The 21,132-nt window shown below is 41.6% G+C and overlaps 2 protein-coding genes across 4 annotated transcripts in view; one reads left to right on the forward strand and one right to left on the reverse strand.

The window, feature by feature from the left end:
• Window positions 1-14,702, forward strand: part of ACBD5 (acyl-CoA binding domain containing 5) — a 51,296-nt gene extending 36,594 nt beyond the window's left edge. For 2 of the 3 annotated variants that reach the window (XM_045003287.1, XM_045003288.1), the window contains exons 8-13: window positions 854-960; window positions 2,394-2,670; window positions 5,196-5,395; window positions 5,779-5,829; window positions 6,135-6,244; window positions 9,742-14,702. In XM_045003287.1, the coding sequence (XP_044859222.1) occupies window positions 854-960; window positions 2,394-2,670; window positions 5,196-5,395; window positions 5,779-5,829; window positions 6,135-6,244; window positions 9,742-9,754 (758 nt within the window). In that variant the 3' untranslated portion in view covers window positions 9,755-14,702. Of the gene's footprint in view, window positions 1-853; window positions 961-2,393; window positions 2,671-5,195; window positions 5,396-5,778; window positions 5,830-6,134; window positions 6,245-8,187; window positions 8,225-9,741 lie in introns of those variants that run through there. The other variant, XM_045003289.1, reaches the window with a different exon arrangement.
• Window positions 14,703-15,764: 1,062 nt separating this feature from the next.
• MASTL (microtubule associated serine/threonine kinase like) overlaps window positions 15,765-21,132 on the reverse strand; it is a 53,802-nt gene continuing 48,434 nt past the window's right edge. The window contains exon 12 of the mRNA XM_045002799.1: window positions 15,765-17,053. Coding sequence (XP_044858734.1) covers window positions 16,896-17,053 — 158 coding nt within the window. The 3' untranslated portion in view covers window positions 15,765-16,895. The remainder of the gene's footprint in view (window positions 17,054-21,132) is intronic.

The raw sequence follows: 21,132 nt of genomic DNA on the forward strand, positions 1-21,132 counted from the left end.
TCGAGTTTGTCAAGGACAATGACTCCTCTGTCCCTTCAGAGAGGCGCCAGCTCCAGGATGCAAAGTGGCAGCATTCTCCGAACCAGAGGGCAACCTGTGATCTGACGAGGGACTCGGTGCCAAAGCAGACTGCATGGCCTGTTTGAGCAGGTGCTGCTTCAGATGAAGATTCCTTGCCACTTGAATCTGCAAATTGAACACCACTCCTTGATGTGGGTTTCACCTAGACACAGCAAGCACTGCTTGCTCATTATTGGGGATTGCCCCCACACCCGTGACAGACCATGTTAAAACCCTGGTGAGGGTATCATGAGGGAACACTGGGACTGCAAGTAACACTAAGTCTAACTAATCCTATACTAGGATCACTAATGAACTATATACTACTAGGAAAAGAAGTCACTGAACAGAGGATTTTGAGGTTGAAAACCTCACAGCCTTGACTCCAGCCACAGGCAGTAAGAAAGAACTGAGGGGGTGGGTCAGGGCAGAGCCACCGCATCTAGTCAGGGGAGAGGCTATGGCCATGAGAAGCTAGCACCACCACTCTACGGGTACTGCTGTGTAAAATTCTCCAGCCCCAATGTGCACACACCTAAATGAAATACACAGCTGCATCTACTCAAAGAAGCAGCATCTAGGTATTGAACTTATTTTTTCCTCCTCAATAAAAGTAGTTTTATAACGTGTAACTATATAACTCCTATTCTTAATCTTTACTCCTATGGTGCAAGATTACCACATTCAAAATGGTGTCAAGTGTAGCTCACTTGACTATTGAGTCATTTCCTTATTCTTTGTCAGAATTGGCCTTATTGTATTTATTGTTTGGGCGTGTATCAATTATGTATAGGTTCAAATGAAGACAGTGTTGAAGAGGTCTCAGGAATTCAGCACTTGACAAGTGATTCAGACAGTGAAGTTTTTTGTGATTCTATGGAACAATTCGGACAAGAAGAGGTAAAAAAAAACAAACAAACCCTGAAGTTTCACACTAATGGGTAAATTTTTAAAGTGGAATGTATTGAGTTTCACAACTCCTGTTTATATAAACAGGAACAACAGAAGATGTGCATGGATTACTTAATGCTCTACTGTGAAAATGTGTGAGCTTCCTTTTTGATTACAAATGAATAATTTAATTAAATGTTCTAGTCTCTCCTTATCTAAATTAAATGATCCCCATTGACCACACTATCTGAGTGCTTCACAATACCCTATGAGGTAGGAAAGTGTAACGTGGGCCATGGGATGAATGGCATCCTGAGTTCAGTTCTGAACATGGACCAGTTCTTTAAAAAATTCCAGCCAATTTTTTTGGGTAATATCACACTGCATTAGCCTTTTTGTTTGGCTCATGTGCTTCTATAGGTCAAAGGGCTCGACTACAGATCAGTAAAACATTCCCCTCAAACTGGACAGGATATGTTACATGTCTAAAGAGGTATCAGTACAATCTGCCATGTGAACTTGGGAATGAGTTTGTATCTGCTATCCATTTCTCTGGCCTTTATCAGCATGGTTTGCCTTTCAGCAGGTGTACATGTGTATAGTCTAAATGCTATAGTATTGCAAATTTAGAGAGGATAGTTGATTAAAGGATATTAGCAACAATTGTTTTTGAAAGGTGTAAGCTGATGGCTAAATACTCCTAAACAGAATGACAGTGCATGTCCTGATATACCTGCAATTTAATTGCTGCCTATTCAAGCTGGCTCATGTGATTTTGCATTCTGACAAGATGGCCAGCCAACTGAAGTCAGGGCACTTTTTCATATCAGAATTCCTTAGTCTTAGAAGGAGAAATTGAATAGTGTCCAGTTTGTTTTTTGAAGCTTAGTTTTTAGTAGTTACAAAGATATAATATTTAATAACGTAATATCTAAAAATATCCTCCCTTGCAATTTACAGCTTGAACAGTGTTTTGAAGATAACTGTTACAATATTCATAAATTTTTAATAACTAATCCTAACTAAAAGAAGGCACATAAGATTTGTTTTTATTTCCAAATGGAATGATTTGGAATTTAAATAATTCTTATAATTTAATTAGAATGCTTTAAGTATCTAAAGCTTTTTACAAATTACAAACACTGAACCTCAATACCTCTGAGATGGTAGATAAACAAGCTATCCCCATTTTACTGACAGCTATATTAAGGTAAATCTCCTCTTACCTCTCAAGTAGTCTTTCTAACCTGAAAAGGACATCTAGAAAATACTAAAAACTTCCTGTAGGGTGATAATTGCTTCTGATGAAAGCAAAACCTTAACAATGGGGAAGCTCTCTTTTTAAAAGGTGAATAGAGGACACTTCATCTTTTATTTGATAATGGTCAGATTTTACAGAACACATACTTTAAGATTAACTAGATGCTGCTGTTAATTTGTAGCCCTTGGAAATGATTACATCAGCCAAAGGACCTTTACAGCATTCATCCCATTTCTTGGAAGTAGATCACAGTCATCTGTTGGAAAATGCTGGTTTTCCTGAGCATGCTTACCTGCCCTCTGAAAATTTTAGAGTTGAGGATATAACAGAGGCAGCAAGTGAAGGAAAAGGTGAAGTCAAGTGTGGGGGAGAAGATGGCAAAAGCAGTGATGGAGGCCCTCACAAAGAGAAGAAAGGCGGAGAAAAGGTGGATTTCCATGGAGTCAGAAGAGGGAGAGGTACTGTGTGTGCATTATTTGTATTTTTCTCACTATACTTCCGCATATAGATCAGCTGAGTCATTTGTCAAGATTGAACACTAAGGCAGCAATGCTGTATAATGTTTTCATCCCACCTTCTTCCATAACTGGATAAATAAATATTGCACCCCTAAATTCCAGTGGTAACAATTAACCTTTGCATTTAGAGTACTTTTTATTTTATTCATAATAAGAGTCAGAAAAGTGTGTTCTTGTACTGGAGAGTGCTTCAGTCAGTCTTATGAGCTTAATAGTGGACTGTTCTGATTTGGCTTACCTTGAATTCCAAGTATCACTCAGCGCACCCTTCTGTTTTACTAGTATAATCTTTCACTTCATCTTCAAACCAGATTTATAAATGTAGAGAAAGGAGAGTTTCTTTGCAAGTTACAAGGTACATTTTAAGCATCAAAGTATTTTTACTTTTACTGTATCAGAATGGAGCACTTCATTAAAATATTCATTTTTGGTATTTAATTTGGTCAGTTTTTGGCCATAGCTGTTTGCCTTATACTAATATAATGCCTAAATAACTAAGATATGAGGCAGTCATTTAGTAACCAAAATCTTGAATATATGAGGGACGCCCCCCTACCTCTTACTACCAGTGTTGATTTTTAACAATATTGAGAATTATGATATGGAAGCAGCACTCTCTTCCTCTTTAAAAACTTGCATTTCTACACAATCAGATATCTGCCATTGGTTTAAATGTGACCAATGTTAAAGCCAGTTTGTTCATCGGAAACTTGGAAGAAATGTCTATGAATTATAATGACAGATTTTTAGAAAACACTGTGAAATGAGCAAATGATGCAATATGTGAAAATTCCTTGCTGAGGTTTGCTGCTAGTATAATAGTCATGTGGTTTGTTTTTGTTTTTTTTTAAATAAATCACACAGCTGGTCCTCTCCTTTTTTCCCAACTGGCACTACAGACTATCATTAGCAGAGATTTTTAAGAAGAATCCTAACACTAACTCTAGATTGAAAAACTAGAATGGACATGGTATGTGATTATTTATCCTACCTCCTTTCTTGATTGCTACTTCCTAGCAGAACCTCAATAGACTAAGCTCAAAAAATTTAAAAAGAAAATTAAGCTTGATGCAAATGTCTCCTTTTTTCACCCCCTTTCTGCCATCCTCACTGTCCCAAAGTGTCCTCTACATTCCATTTGGATATATGAAAGACCTCCCTAGTTTTTCCTCACCTATCCTTGATGACAGGACGGGCCTCACTGTCTCTGTTCAACTGGGCAGAAGGATCACTGCTTAGCTTAGGGAACTTTGCTGAAATCTGCATGCAGTTTTCATACCCAGCATTGTACTGTATGGTTTCTTTATACACTAGGCTGCAAATCACGTAAGCATGAATATCAAGTCATCAGGATGAGTGTAAATGTGTATCTGTGTCTCACTCCATCCCCAGATTTGTTAAACTTAGTATTGGAAGCAGTAAAGGCAGTAGCACTGGGTGATTAAACTAGAGGAGTCATCTTATGTGGGAGGACAGTGAATAACCCTAGATTTGCAGATGATATTGACCAAGGAGAATTTTTCAAGAATAACTGACAAGGTAAACAGGGAAAGCAGAAAATTCAAATTGAAGATAAGCATGGAGAAGACAAAAACTATGGCAATTGGAAGATAAGAAGCGGTAAAGATCAAAATCAGAGACCAAGAACTAGAACAAGTGGAAACATTTGTGTATCTTGGAGGACTAATATCAGAGAATGGAAATCACAAAGATGCCATGAAAAGAAGAATCAGACTAGCCACTACAAAATTTTCTAAATGCAGCAAGATTTGGAAGGCAAAAGACGTTTAGATAAAAATATGACCGCATATATGAGGCAGCTGTCATGCTGATACTACTGTATTTGTCAGAATTTTGGAGTATGAGGAAAGCCGATGAACATAATGAACTGGCTGAGAGGAATACTGTGTGTGTCAAGACTGCAGAATAAGAAAAATGAAGTGATAAGAAAATGGCTCAGGCCAGAAATAACTCTGTTATGGAAGATTCAAGAAAGACCACTGTGGTCTTAGATGTGTCAAGAATGGACCTGGAAAGGATACCAGATGTGGCGATACATACCTGAATGCAAGAAATTAGAAATAGAAGTCGTCTAAGGAGGCATTGGATAGACACAGTGAAGAATGACATAGAATAAAAAGGTTTAAAGATAAACAAAGCCATGACGCTGTTAAAAGACAGAAAGTGGTTGAAAGATTTCATCTGGCCTCATCATCACTGTTGAGCTGACTGATGGGACTCAAAGAAGAAGATCCTGCAAATGACGTTTATAGTTATAGACCCTTTACTATAGCTTCACAAATACTGCTGTAATAACATCCTGGTTCTTTTGTACAAGAATTTAGAGTTAAATAGGGGATACAAGTGTTACCCTTGGTTGGGGAAGTGATAAAGCAGTATAACCAAACATTTTCAGTAGAGGCAATAGCTTCTCTCTCTTTTGTTTTTTTTCCTCAAAAACTTAGGGCATAGGATGCAGCCTCTGGGTGATGGTGCTCAAGGTGGACAGATGGGCAGTGGAGGGGATGGAGAACGCTGGGGGTCAGACAGAGCACCAAGGGGCAGCCTCAATGAACAAATTGCAGTAGTGCTCATGAGGTTACAAGAAGACATGCAGAATGTCCTTCAGAGACTGCATACGCTGGAGGCACTGACAGCCTCCCAGGTAAAATTTTTTCCAGATTATCTATTTTTTTCCTGGGAAGTTATATTTAAAGAAAAATCAACCCATGTTGCTTAACTGGCTATGCCTTGGAAAGCTCTCTCTCAAGGATATATTTTGGATTGTTTCTATGCTTTTTAAGATAAAGTAAGAATTAGGTCTATAATCTAAGATTTATTAAAGAAATTTTCAAATCTTTTATTTTGAACTGTGAAGTGTAGTTGTATCTAGTCTCCACCATAATAGTGTTTGTATCACTTCTACACATTAAGTTAACTATATTAGTTGGTTCTTCCATTGCAAGTCAATGCATTCCTATAGAAATTTCCATCTGAGGTCAGAGTGTACCATTTTGAGACTTAACTAGCCTTGGTTTGTATTTAAAGGCAAGATCTGTGACACTACAGTCAAATTTACATCCTGTCTCATCTGTTAAGGTAAGATTTTTTTTTTTCCATATTTGTAGAAGGCAATGTTTGGAACAAGATAAAATGGCTTTAGATTTCTTACATGCTTTACATTTTGCCTTTCCCTTGAACTAGAAGGAGTAAAATAGAGCTCTTATAATCTAGTCTCTGAAGAAATGATTCAGTAAATCAGTTTTAAGTGTAAACTATTTCCTTCTATGCAAGTGTCTAATTTTTTGCACTTTGACCCAGTAGTATTTAAAGTGTGTTTATGTACTAGCATCTAATGTACTGGTACAAGTTGGTGACCACAATTTGTGTTTTGTTTTGCTTAGAGACCGTCGTGGTGGCCCTTTGATATTTCTCCTGGCACTTTAGCCTTTGCTGTTGTATGGCCCTTCGTTGCCCAGTGGTTGGTGCATGTATACTTTCAAAGAAGGCGAAGGTGAAGATTTATTTGTATACTTTTACTCAGCAGAGCATGTGCTTGTATATTTAAGTTTTCATTTTTTAGACAGTACACTACTCTACACATAGGGATGAGCACAAACGAAGATTTTGCGTTCATAAACAATGATGAACATAGTCTTACATTGCACAAGGCTTGTATAACATGAATAGAGGACATGGGCAGTGTCAAAATATTAAGTAGATTTATAGCTAGTGCCCCTAAATAATTCTACATTTCCTTGAGCTTTCACTATCCAGGATGTAACCTGCTGAAAGTTCTTACTCTAAGTACCAGTGAAACTCCCAGTGCTAAGGATGGGGTGCTCAACCTAACCGTGTACCAGAGCCTTTGGAAGAGACTGGAGTAGGAAGATATGTGATTTTGCTCCCAAAGAGGAACAGAATGGATGTTCAGCAAGAAATTCAAAATTAGCTACCATAAGCCTTGTGCAAAATGAAACAACATACCAATTCCAGTGAGTATCCTTATATATCTGAGGCTGGCTGGCTCCCATCTGCTTGACATCCTTAGGCTGTGGCCCACGATATCCTCCTGAACCACCTCAATTGTTATGCAGGAGTCTCTGGTATCCTCTTGTTCTGCTCTTGCCTAGCAAACAGATTTCTCCCTGTAAATGGAGATGGTTCCTTTACGGAATTCCGGTGCGTTCAATGTTCAGTTTCCTATTCTAGCTACTTTCTCTCTTTCATCTCATCTGCACCTGTATTACTACTTTTATACTGATAACCAGTACGTATTTTTCAATGTTTTGAATACCTTCCTGTCTGTTCTGTTTTGATCAAGTGATCTTAGGCTTCTTTTCTGCTTCCTTTAGCTAAATGACAGTAGCACTGCTTTAATTAAGAGGAGCACCCTTCAAACCCTACTTAATCTCCTCTATTTCCCTTCTCTAGCTAAGCATGGAAAGCTCAAGTTAGTGTTTTCTAAACACTAGATCCAGATTCAGACCTCACTGCTGACTCCATTGTCTTAGGATGGTATTATCCTTTATCCTAAACTCTTTTTAATCCACATCTTTCTGCAGATCTCTCTCACTAGATTTGTGTTAAATTATTCTTTGATCCAACTACATCTGTACTTTGAAAAATGACCATTGCTCACACATTTTAGCACAAACTTAAAATGGACACTGCGAGTTAAGGGATCTCTTATCCCATTTCCTCAAATATAAGTATACTACACGGGCATTACACTCCCCTAACATCATTGGCAACAGGCTTTTGTCCGAAATAGATTGCGGTTCGATCAGCTTTATTTTGGGAGAGGAAAATCAGGCAGGACCAGAATAAGGTGCAAAGCCAAGTGGCTGCGTTTATTTGGGGGAAAGTTACAACTTGGGCCAAGGGAGAGAGGCAATTTTTAGCTGGGATGTTGTTAGGCAATATAAACAACCCAAAAATCATTAACAGTACAATTCTATACTGCTCACTGCACCACACTGGATAGGCAGACACACCAATCACACAAGATGGGAATCGGGTTCGTCAGGGCGGTGCCCGGTGCAACACAGGAAAGAGACCCTTATATACAGGAAAGAGACCCCACTGCCTCAACCGCCCTTGCTTTCACACTAAGGGTAAACCCAGAGTGTGGTGCGGCTGCAGTTGGGCAGATTCCACTCACACAGACCGCGGGGACAGGAACCCCTTGGTCAGCTAATCCCCAGGTGGAGACAGCTCCCAGACACAAACACTCCGGACAAAGACAGAGCAGTGACTCACACACTTAAAACAGTTTACAATAAACAATTTATTAAAACCTTAGAACAACTATACACCTAGGCAATTGTGCAATTATGAGCTCAATACTTTAATCCTTAACACTGTGTACACACTTGGTACTGGGTTAGGGAGGGGAAAAATAGGAGGCTAGATAAGCAAACTGCCAGAAATTAGAAAACAAATACCGCACTCCAGGCGCAGCTGACCAGCAGAGCAGACACCAGAAGCATGAGGAGGTGCCAGGAACAGGTCCAAGGCGACAACGAAGACGACACGACACGAGCTAGCTATACCGGGAGGAGACCCTGGCCGAAAGGTTGATCAGGTCCTTCAGCTGACACGCGGATACTCCACACAGATTTTGGGGGGAAACCTAGTTTTATAGAAAGGGTCTCACTCACTCGTGTCAACATCTGCTTGGTCCCTGGTTCCCCCTCCCTCCAGGCTCCGAGCTGTTGCCCCCCACGCCGGCAGGATTTGCACACGGCACACTGGGGTATCTGGGCAGAATTAGGTCTCTGCATACAGTATTCTGGAGTTGCTGGGCAGAACTAGCCTGACCTCCAGATGACCGGGCCCAAAAAGAGCGGGAAAATGCATACTACGGAGTTGCTGGGCAGAATCAGGTCTCTGACTAGCCTGACCTTTAGACGGCCCAACAGAAAAAAAACACAGGAAAGTACACACAGCACTTTAGTGTTGCTGGGCAGGATTAGGTCTCTGCCCTTTCCTATGCAACAAGAACCTGGTCCAAGATGGAGGCTGCCTTGTCCTTTTAACAGGACAAGATGGCCGTGGACCGACAATTGGCCATACAGAGCCATAACTGTGTATCAGGTTGCGACAGCTTTGTTCTATTATTTTTATACTAATTTAAAAAACAAAACCAAACAAATGAAGTAAAGTGGACAGCCTGTCTTTTTAGTATAAGAGCAGTGCACTGCCATGTGGAAGATCTGTGCTGAGGATCTTAGCTATAGTGTGGTGAGGGGATGGACATGTTGCACAATGGTAGCATTTTTATACTCCAAAGAATTTGGAATTCAGAAGTTGAATCTCTTGATCTGCCAGGTATGCTGCAAAGCTGATCTGTTTTGAGAGCACAGAGGTGGCTGGGATTTTGGAAGGGATTTTTTTTTACTTTTGGTTGGTGGAAATGTGAGCGGGGTGTGTGTACGTGTGCGCATGTGCACATGCTTACTGTTAAGTTATGTGGTAATGGAGGAGAAAATACTGCTTTGTGCCTTGTTATTTTTGTTTTAATTTAATCGAGAGATCTCCTACAGTGTCAGATTCTTTTAAGGTATAGTTACAGCCAAATATAATAACTGTGTGGATTATGATTTAAAAAAAAAACCTGCTTACAGTTTTTTTTGTTTTTTTTTAAAGCACCCAGGCTGATCACTGGTAAACTAAGAAACTTTTGATCTAATCACTTTGAAAAACAATTGACCCTTAGAACCCGTGCACCATTCTTAAATCTGATAATCTTTTTCTGTTTAATATACAAATGTATACTGTGAAGAAATATATGGTGTATGTAAAGGGAGGACATTATATCTAATTTCAAGTAATTGTGGGGTTTAATGTGAATACAAGCAATTAACATTATGAAACTAATTACACATCATGTCTGTTTTAAGTGAGAAGTCCTTACGTAAGTAAGTTTTTAAGTGGCTTTACCACTAATTTCTTTTTCAAAAGCTAAGGAAGTGGGGTTAAACTAATTACATGTTTGGTTCCTTTTAGAAAACTGAACTGAGAACTTAATTTTTGATTTTGCCTAAAGACTACTGGGACTGGGACAGTCTGGAGAGAGAAGGAATTCAGAATTCACATGAGAACCTCAGGATCTGAGATGGCTAAATCTTCCTTCGGTTGTAGTAATTTAATTTTTTGCACTACCTGGGAGCTAACTACATAAGGACTAACATTACTGATACTTGAATGATCCACTGCTCCTAGATTACAAGTAAAATAAATAATTATCCCACCCTCAAACTATATGAACATTAAATTATTAATCTTTTGAAATGGATTTCTGGCTGGGCATTCTGTAGAGATGACTGATTTTTTTTTATGGCAATTAATAATGAGGGGGATGTTAGCTTTGTAAAAAGAAAAAATCCTGTATATATGGAATAGAAAATTGTAAAACTGTCACTTTAACATTAGGATGATTTTGCAATTGCAGTAACTCAGATTTCTTTCATGTTACATACTGTGCGATAGAAGCAGTGACTGGGAAGACAGTGTAAGTCCTGTGCGTACATTATAAGGTGGCTGAAAGGCTGCATGTAATGTTGTAGCTCTGAAGGGCTCAACTGGTCTGTTTTGCTGCTAGACAGATGTGGGGTACATTTCTTTGTACATCCGCCATAGGTGGAATCAAATATTTGACTGAAGAATCCTGCCATTCATTGGCACTATATGTAAACCAAAACCACTTTAGCGTCTTGCATGTTAGAGACACAGTAGTAACATGGGGATTGTTGATTATAATGTTGAGAGCAGTGTATGGTGTAAAGGAGCCATAGAGAGAAGCTGTGCTGAATAATACTTTTCATTCATATATCTTTCTTTCTCTACTGCTAACTGGTTTCATTTTAACCGAGACATGAAGTTTATGCACATAGTGCTTTAAAATACAAGATGAAAACTAGCTACACCCAATATTTGTAAGATTTTACAAAGTTTAGTCCCGTGTAAGCTATTATTTTATGTAGTAGTTATTTAAAGGATAGATGAATTAATCTAGCCCCAACATCTATGTGGCCTTTTCCCACCCCAAAACCTACTGGTGAGAAAACATCTGTTTCCATATTTTCCTTGTATCCTTCCCACTGCATTCAAATATTTTCCAAAATGTATATGCTAATTTTGGTGCTGATTATCCTTTCCAGTGGTATTTATTCATACATAGAAATTTTATCAGTATAAACATGAATATATTACAATCTTGTGAAGTTTGCTTGGTCAAAGTATGCTTTGCAGTTTGATTAAAAAAAAATGTATCTAAGTTATATAGCCTAGATCTATGAGAAGGTGAGCAGTATATTAAGATATTTTCTGCACGAAGTAAGAAATCAGACCTAGATAGTAAAATGGTTGCTTTGCATCTGCAATGAAGAGAAGAAAAATTCCATTATGCCATAACCTACATTTAAAATATGAATCTTAAACACTTTTTGCTGTCTCATTCTTTAGTCAGCGAGATATATTACAAATAATTCATGGGAAATGTCTCTTGGGATAAGACATGCTTTCTGCCTGTAAGGTCTCTTATTTTATAGTTTTGGAAAGCACTTTTCATACAAGTTACACTGTATAAAATAGATATAATTATAGGATTTAATGTTTCTGCCATGTTTAACAGAACATGATTTTAATCTTGTCTTTAAATACTTTAAAAAATTTTTCTCCCTCTTGATCTTTGATGTAAAACTGAGTTACTAAATAAAGTGACAAGAGAACATCTCTGATAGCACGTCTTCACAAGCAGCTGTTTTGGTGTAACGTATAAACAAACGTAGCATGAGTGGACATGCTGAAAACTTAAATCTGAATTAAACCAATCCTACAATAGAAATTTTGCTATGGTTGAGATTCTAGGCCTCTATGAAGCTCTTCTGCCTGTATTTTAAATAGTTGATTGTCGTATTATAGACAGTGAAAGAATTAAGATTCATTACTGAGCAAGAAGAGTCTGCATTAAAGGCTAATTATCATGTTTTTTAAAAAATGTGACTGCACCCTCAGTTACAGCAAATAGTGGTGCAGATGACCACACCCACTGTACCCTGCTTGTGTCTCTCTGGCTATTAATACATGCACAAAGTAACTCAGTTCATCTTTTTAAAAAAAGGTCTTTAACAAATGTAGAAACATTCCTCACACAGAATATCTGCTTTACTTCTGCATCATTTTGTATTCAGTACATAAGTGTCTACCAAGCCTCCCACCATACCATTTCATGGAAAGAAGCAAGCTCCTGAAAGTTTTAATACAAAGTGAAACCATTATTCCACTAATGCTGCTTCCCTGTGCTCTTGCAGCACTAGCAGCCTAGGTAGATATCCTACACTAGACATGGCTGTAGACCTCATTGAGGATCTAATTGACTGGATTAAAGTGGGAGTCTGAGACTAGACCTCCCCACCCACCAAGCAGCTATAACAAGGAACCATAAGGCCCACCATAGATCATTTTCTTGCCTCTTTCCAACTCATCTGCAGTGTTTTCTTTTCCTGTAACAGACTCCTTTCTGCCACTCCACAGGGCCCGAGATAGTGGTTTACGAGACAAATGACAGAAGGGCATCATAGCTTTAATTCTTGAAAGTCTCTCTAAATGAATCAGAGTGGTTGGAGGAATTCAGTATGCTACTCCAACTGGTGCTGTCCAAATCTTAGCTGCTGGCAGCCACAATTGGGTTTGTGGATAGTGAAGGTTGTTTTCCATTTTACTTAGATCTCATCAAAGTAACTACACTGTGATGTAGAGGTGTGGTACTTGCAGCACAGATTGCCTGGTAGGGGCCAAATCAAGAGATGGCTCCTTGCCATGGTTCCTATAGGAACAGTGGCAGCTTGCATACTGATGTCAGGGAAGTAGACTTTTGCAGGGGGTAGAGTGTAGCAGATGATTAGAAATACAAACAAGCAACCCTTGGACTGAAGGAGAATACCAAACCTAGCTCCTGTGACCAGATTAGCCTGCTAGCTCAGAAAGGCACAAGAAAGATAGTCACAGAAGGCAAAAGCCTTAGGGACCCTGTAATCAAGGCAGAAGCAGTAGTGCTGCTCTCCCCTGTCCACAGCAGCAGATGAACGAAAGCCTAGGCACTACCAGCTGTATAGAATAGGCTCATAGGGGCAGGGGGTGCCACATGATTGGCCAGTGGCCCAGTGCCTACACATGAAGAGGACAGAAAAATATTAAAAATAAACTAGTACTGCACAGGGGCAGCATAATTTATAAAAGCATTTGAAGAATGGCTTATCACTTAGATAAGACATTGCAAATTGATTCTTCCTCAATGACATAACTGACCCTATCTGTTCTAAGTAGTTATTTAAATCTAGTGCATAGGGGTGAGAGGTTGGAGGCAGAAGCAAAACATGCAGCAACAAACTTTTTTCTCTTAACCACATACACTATATAAAATGTTCAGACTGGTCCTTCACTTGAACCTTAGCATGATACTTATTAGCACAAGTAAAGGGTGCTCCTGCTGTGAACTTTAAAAGGATTATTTTTATTATACAGGTTTCAAAAAAGTTTAAAGGAGGAGAAGTGTCAAAATGAAATCTAAGGCTGTAGGTAGAAGAGGTGAAATAGCATAAAGCTACTGTGAAACAAACTGGTAAAGTGTACTGCTAGCTGGCTGGTCACACAGTTTCATAAAGGACAGGTTCCAGTGTTCAATAGAGAACAGAGTAAAATGTTTTATTTTACTAAACCAGTTAAATTTAGCCCATGAGCAGTCAGAGTTTGAACAAAGATCAGCTGCTTAAAAGATTCCACCGAGCTCATTTGTAAATGATGGTAAGTGAGTTCCAGAACTGACTAGAGGCATGTGGGTTAGGTTCTCCCAGGTATGGGAGTGGTTCTAATAGTTGAGTCTGGAGTTTCAAGGTTACTAAAGGCTAGGCTCAATCAGCAAAAAGGTACAGTCAACATTCCAAGGCTTCTTGGCCCCAACTGTCTATTCCATAATAGATGAAAAGTTTCTCAGTCTGATTAATAGTAGTAGTGACATTGGCTACAGAGCTAAGCGCCTGAAAGCCATGACTAACTACAGTAATTTCAGTAGACTTGTCAACTGGACACATAGTTAAGCTCAAGTAATGTCATGAACTAAGCTGACTTTGTGGTCAGCTAGAAGCTTTGGACTTGTGTATAGATTAAGGAACAAATATGGAGTATATAGAAACCAAGGGGCCTTAAAAGAAACTGGCTTATCAAATGCACAACAGACCAGAGGCAGCATTCCACAGCTTCCAGGGACCAAAAGCCTCTTCTAATGCACGTGTTATGATTGAGATAACTAGTTACAGGAAGATTAAATTTGTCCAAGGCCTCCAAACCTCTTGTTTTATGCTTCTGTCATAGGAAAATGGGAGGTGTTAAATGGGTAACAATGAATCTTTGAAACAATACATGATAAAAGGATAAAGCTAAAACAATTTTGAAAAAAGCATTTGCTGGATCAACTTTAGTCAACATGTAGTCTTAATTCCATTGTCTGCATAGTAACACAAAAAATCAAGATATTAGAATTAGATAGAGAATTTCACATTATGCAGCAGTACAGACCAAGAAAAATATGACCCTGTGCAAAAATGTTTTATAATGAATGCATACCATTCATATTAATACTCTGCTCTCGACTTGTCTACAAAACTTACATACAGTGTAATGAAAAATTCCCATTTGTCATTATTTTGACTTGCAAGACTTTACTATGGTAAAATATATAAACATTTAAATTGGGTTCCTTGATAGTTTTTGAAACAGAATGGATAGATATTAGGGTTCTTGTTTATACATGTTTTACAGTGGTTTCCTGTCTAGTTTTATATTAATGCATTAGACTATGTAAAAAGATGATTAAACACTTCAAATAGTTCTGTAGTTCACGATGCACATTGTAATTAAATTTGAAAGGTCTTTCAATAAAAGCTCATACATTTGTGATTCTTTATAAATTAGACAATCTTGGTATGTTAAATATTTTCTTGATGAATATAAGCTGGTGCATTCAACAGAACCCAAAACCCATGCTAGCAGCATGAACTAATTATGATAAGACAGTTACATCCTATTTTAATTTCTATTAATAGCTGAACACTAAAAAATTTGTTTTGGTGTTCAACTTGAACAGTTTGCTAATAGACTTTTATGGAGAGATGACAGTGTACCATAAAGCTGTATTTCTCATTAAAAGACTAGTTTTTTCACACAACTTCTGAAAAACCAAACTAATCTCATGACATTTTCAGATGCTGTACTTCATCTCAGGTTTTTTTTTTGTTTTGTTTTGTTGTTGAGGATTTGGGGTATTTGGCTACAAATGCTACATTTCTCTTACAATAAAGGACCTGTTATGATCTGCAGCTTCTTTATCTCACTGACAGAAATAGTCCTCTGTTAATCATGTGAAGTAATAAATACCTCTTAGAGTCAATATTTAGAAAACTGTCACCATTTAAATTGCTGCTACATGCACAAACTAGATTCAGTGATCTGCAAATATGCAGAAATTGGGGGACATTTCAATCAATGTGACGAACTATAGTGTCACATCCCAACATTCCAATGTGTTCATCATACCATGTTTTCACAGGTCCCCAGTAAATTACAATGCAAACATGTCTTGACAATTGTAATTTTGTGATATTTTGCAACTGTCTGATCTCTTGTGTGGCTTCTGGGACAAAACAGGGTGATTCTTCCCCCTCACACCTTTCTTGGCTATTTGGAGCTGGAAGTCTGGCAACTCAAGGCTAGTGAATGCAGCGTGAACTAATCTAATGTGCCAGGAAGCATAGGAAATGAGAATGGTCATCAATCAACTTGCTTTGTCTGAAATGTCAATTCCATGCAATGCCCTGAAAAGCCACATGATTGCTAGCATAGTGATCAATTTTGGGATACAGTAGCTGGATTACCCATGGTACAGCATGAACCTTCCGCCCCACCACAGCAGACATTGAAGCAGGAAACTAAAAACCTTGTAATGAACTGAATGAAATTGTAAGCACTAAAAGAAAGAAATTATGTTTAATAGTGATTCCCATCTAAGATAAAGAACAGTTTTAACAGAGACAAAAATCAGGCATTATCAGAAACATAATCTCCACAATGCAGTAGATAATCTCTATGTATTTTTCCAATATATTAAAATACAGCTTAGATCCCTCATTAAAATGCTTAATACTGAAAGTCCTAATTTTAACTCAAGTTTTATTTAAATTGAATTTATGATGTTCTCAAATTAATCAATTTGCAACACATTATATAGACTTTAATATACATAATTCATGTTTTCATTAGCAAAGATTTTTTTTTTAACATCTGGCAGAAACACAGAAAAGAAGTCATATATATACACTCAGATCTTGTAAATTTAAAATAAACAAGGAGTCACTAAAATAAATACTGTTCAGTCTATCATCCCATAACACATTCAAAGTCCTTTCGGTATGACAATTTAAACAAAAAGTCTATCTTTTTTTAATTTGCTATAAGCTTCCTTAACTCTGTGCATTTGCCAGGGGAAAAATGTTAGCAGCAAAAATACAGTTAAATTTTACAACACTGATATCTCAGCAGCCGAGCAGGCGGTGTATGTGACCTAGGGATGCCAAAAACATCTCTTTTCTCTTCCCACTAAGGAGTAATTCAAAGGGATAAGATGTTTTTACACTGCCCTGAGACCTAAAAAACTTCCATTTTCACTATGGATGCAGCTCTAAATTGGTCTGAAAGTTCCTATCCCAAATGTGACTATGAACATATTGAACTCCAGACAGATAAATACATTTTATGCCCCCCACTCAGTTGTGTTTAATTGCAAAATAGCCCCAACAAATTGGAAGTACTCCACAGCAGCAAGAGAAATATTTTGCCAAGTGTGACAGTGACATTACTAACTTTACAAATACATATACAGGCTCTCAATAAGGTGCAGAAAGTAGGATAAATAAAAAGAACTAGAAGCCATTTGGAATTAATGAACATTTTGTATAGTGGTTTTGTTTTAGAACAAAGGATACATAAATTAAAAGCAGACTGATCAACTGTTTTAAAAACTATGGTAAGAAAACCAAGACCAAACTAGTGTTAAACGGTAGTTTACAAATGTGCAAAACCATGGACAAAGATCCATTTTCTCGATTCTATAAGCTAAATCCAGACACAGTCAGATGCTGAGCATTATTTCTAGCTTCAAAGTAGGAAGTATCTGTTTCATCAACCGGCTGAGGTACAAAAGGCATAGTTTGATTCTGAAGATTATCCCAGTCTACACCACGAAAGAGGGGATGATGTTTCAGCTCTAAAACAGAAGTTTACACAAAATATTAAGACTGGTTGTTCAGAGGAGAACAGTTTACTCACCTCACTGACATGATGCCAGTTAGCTGTTTGGGTGTGTTTTACCTTTCTGGACATTCAAAAGCCTGCATTGCAAACAGCCAGTGACAGATCAAATGGTGTTTAGGCAAGGAGACATATTTGCACACAGATTAGCATGACTGACAAAGATGATGGTGAAACACAGTCACTTCACTTTTAAGACTGACTGAAAGTGGTGGTTTATCTGATACTCCTGTGAGGAAAAGTCCCCAGTGGGATCAGACTACTCTCATGCAAACTAACCTTTTCCTCAGTTATACAGAGAGCAATTTTACATTTGGCACAGATGCTGGATCAAAAGAGGTATGAAATGTGATATAATGGCCATCATACAAGAAATGGAAAAATCACTTCTCAAGATAGGGCATCTGCAGAGACAAATTTTAATTCCACTTGAAAACCTACTCTAGTTTGATCAAGAGACCACAGACCATGGAGTTCCTCCTCCATAGCTGCTGGAGGCAGGATAATCAGAAAATCCTGTAATCTGGTGATTCACTAGCAGGCCTCCCTCCTCAAATTTGATTCCTCTGATTTGAAAGAACATCTATTAGCCTAATCCAGGGGTCAGTAAAAGACGGTTACTCACCGTAGTAACTGTTGTTCTTCGAGATGTGTTGCTCCTATCCATTCCAGTCAGGTGTGCGCGCCGTGCGTGCACGGCTCTTCGGAACTTTTTTTACCCTAGCAACTCCGGCGGGCCGGCTGGCACCCCCTGGAGTGGCGCCGCTATGGCGCCTGTTATATACCCTAGCCGGCCCGTCCGCTCCTCAGTTCCTTCTTGCCGGCTACTCCGACAGTGGGGAAGGAGGGCGGGTCTAGAATGGATAGGAGCAACACATCTCGAAGAACAACAGTTACTACGGTGAGTAACCGTCTTTTCTTCTTCGAGTGATTGCTCCTATGCATTCCAGTCAGGTGATTCCCAAGCCTTACCTAGGCGGTGGGGTCGGAGTGAGACGTGGCGGAGTGTAATACCGCGGAGCCGAAGGCTGCGTCGTCTCGAGACTGCTGCACCAACGCGTAGTGGGAGGCGAAGGTGTGGACTGAAGACCAGGTGGCCGCTCGACAGATGTCCTGGATGGGGACATGGGCCAGGAAGGCTGCCGACGAGGCGTGCGCTCTCGTGGAGTGAGCGGTGAGGCGGCATGGTGGCACGCGAGCAAGCTCGTAGCAGGTCCGGATACACGCTGTGACCCAGGAGGAAATCCGTTGGGAGGAGATCGGTTCGCCCTTCATGCGGTCAGCAACCGCTACGAACAGCTGGGGCGAACGCCGGAAGGGCTTAGTCCGCTCGATGTAGAAAGCGAGCGCCCTGCGGACGTCGAGGGTGTGCAGCTGTTGCTCCCGAGGCGAGGCATGCGGCTTCGGGAAGAATACCGGGAGGAAGATCTCCTGGTTGAGGTGGAAGGCCGACACCACCTTTGGGAGGAAGGCTGGATGTGGTCGAAGCTGCACCTTGTCCCCGTGGAAGACGGTGTATGGCGGACTAACCGTTAGAGCACGGAGCTCAGAGACTCGCCTCGCTGATGTAATGGCGACGAGGAAGGCTGTCTTCCAGGAGAGGTAGAGCAGGGAGCACGTGGCCAAGGGCTCGAAGGGGGGACCCATCAGCTTGGCCAGCACGAGGTTCAAATCCCAGGTCGGGGCAGGACGCCGCACCGGCGGGTACAAGCGGTCCAGGCCTTTAAGGAAGCGGGAAACCATCTGGTTGGAGAAGATGGACCGACCTTCCACGGATGGACGAAAGGCGGACACTGCTGCCAGGCGAACTCTCAAGGAGGAGACTGCAAGACCTTGCTCCTTAAGGTACCAGAGGTAGTCCAGGATGGTAGGGACAGGGACTACGAAGGGATTGAGGCCTCGTTGGTCACACCAGAGCGCGAACCGCTTCCATTTCGCCAGATAGGTGGAGCGAGTGGAAGGCTTTCTGCTCTCCAGCAGAACGTGCTGAACTGCTGCCGAACAATCCCTCTCTGCGTGGGTCAACCACGCAGGTACCAAGCTGTAAGATGGAGGGATTGCAGGCTCGGATGGCGGAGTCTACCGAAGTCCTGGGTGATGAGGTCCGGCCACAACGGAAGGGGGATAGGATCCCGAACGGAGAGCTCGAGCAGCAGGGAGTACCAATGTTGCCTCGGCCAGGCCGGAGCTACGAGTATGACGGTGGCTCTGTCCCTCCGAAGCTTCTGTAACACTCGGTGGACGAGCGGGAACGGAGGGAAGGCATAGAGAAGGTGATCCTTCCAGGAATACAGGAAGTCGTCCGACAGGGAGCCCGGCGCGTGACCCCGGAATGAGCAGAACAGGTGGCACTTTCTGTTCGCCTTGGAGGCGAATAGGTCTATCCGGGGAAACCCCCACCTGCGGAAGATTGTGTGCACGACATCGGGACGGAGAGACCACTCGTGGGAGAGGAACGACCTGCTGAGATGGTCGGCCAGCGTGTTCTGTACTCCCGGAAGAAAGGACGCTTCTAGGTGAATGGAGTGGGTCACGCAGAAGTCCCACAGGAGCATCGCCTCCTTGCAGAGGAGGGAGGAGCGGGCTCCGCCCTGTTTGTTCACGTAGAACATTGCTGATGTATTGTCCGTGAACACTGTCACACAGCGGCCTTGCAGGTGGGTGCAGAAGGTGCGACAGGCCAAACGGATCGCTCGCAGCTCGCGGACATTGATGTGCAGAGCGAGCTCCTGGGGCGACCACAGGCCCTGGGTGTGAAGGTCGCCCAGGTGAGCTCCCCAACCGAGCGCTGAGGCATCCGTGGTCAGAGTGGCAGACGGACGAGGAGGATGGAACGGGACTCCCGCACAGACGACCTCCGGGTCTAGCCACCAGTTGAGGGACTCGAGGGTTGGCCTGGAGACTGTGACCACCATATCGATGGGATCTCGATGCGGCCGCTACACTGACGCGAGCCAAGACTGGAATGGGCGGAGGTGGAGCCGCGCGTACGCGGTGACGTACGTGCATGATGCCATGTGGCCCAGGAGGCGGAGGCAGGAGCACACCGTCGTGGTTGGGAAGGTGATGAGGTCCCGGATGAGGGAGACCATCATCTGATGGCGAGATCGCGGTAGGCAGGCCCGGGCCAACGAGGAGTCGAGGATCACTCCAATGAACTCCACCCGCTGCGATGGGATCAAGGTGGACTTCTCGGTATTGATGAGAAGACCGAGTCGCCGGAAGAGGAACAGGATTTCTGTCAACTGGCCCATTACCAGCTGTCGAGACTGTCCGCGAACCAGCCAGTCGTCGAGATACGGGTAGACATGTATCCGACGACGGCGGAGGGCTGCGGCAACCACTGCCATGCATTTGGTAAACACCCTCGGTGCGGTGGAGAGCCCGAACGGTAACACGGCGAACTGGTAGTGGGCGTTGTTGACCACAAACTGGAGGTAACGTCGATGGGGAGGATAGATCGCGACATGGAAGTAGGCATCCTTCATGTCGAGGGCGGCAAACCAGTCTCCCGGATCCAGAGAGGGAATGATGGTCCCCAGGGTGACCATGTGAAACTTGGGCTTGAGCAGGTACTTGTTCAGCTCGCGAAGGTCCAAGATAGGACGTAGCCCTCCTTTCGCTTTGGGGATGAGAAAATAACGGGAATAGAATCCCCTGCCCCGCCTGTCTTGAGGCACTGCTTCTATGGCACCCACGCTCAACAGAGTCTGGACCTCTTGTAAGAGGACTTGCTCGTGAGAGGGGTCCCTGAAGAGGGACAGGGAGGGTGGGTGGGAAGGTGGGGGCGAAACAAATTGAAGGCGGTATCCCGACTGGACTGTTTGAAGCACCCAGTTGTCCGTTGTTAATTGGGACCACCCCAAAAAGAAATGGGAAAGGCGGTTGTAAAATAAAGGGGTAGGATCCGATAGGGAGAGTGATGGGCCGTCCTCATGCGTCCCATCAAAAGGCCTGCTTGGACCCCTGCGGGGCCTTGGAAGAGGCCTGGCCCTGGCTACGCCTGTTGCCGGAAGGACGACGGCGATTTGGACC

Source organism: Mauremys mutica, chromosome 2 (assembly GCF_020497125.1).
Source record: "Mauremys mutica isolate MM-2020 ecotype Southern chromosome 2, ASM2049712v1, whole genome shotgun sequence".
Lineage (NCBI taxonomy): Eukaryota > Metazoa > Chordata > Testudines > Geoemydidae > Mauremys > Mauremys mutica.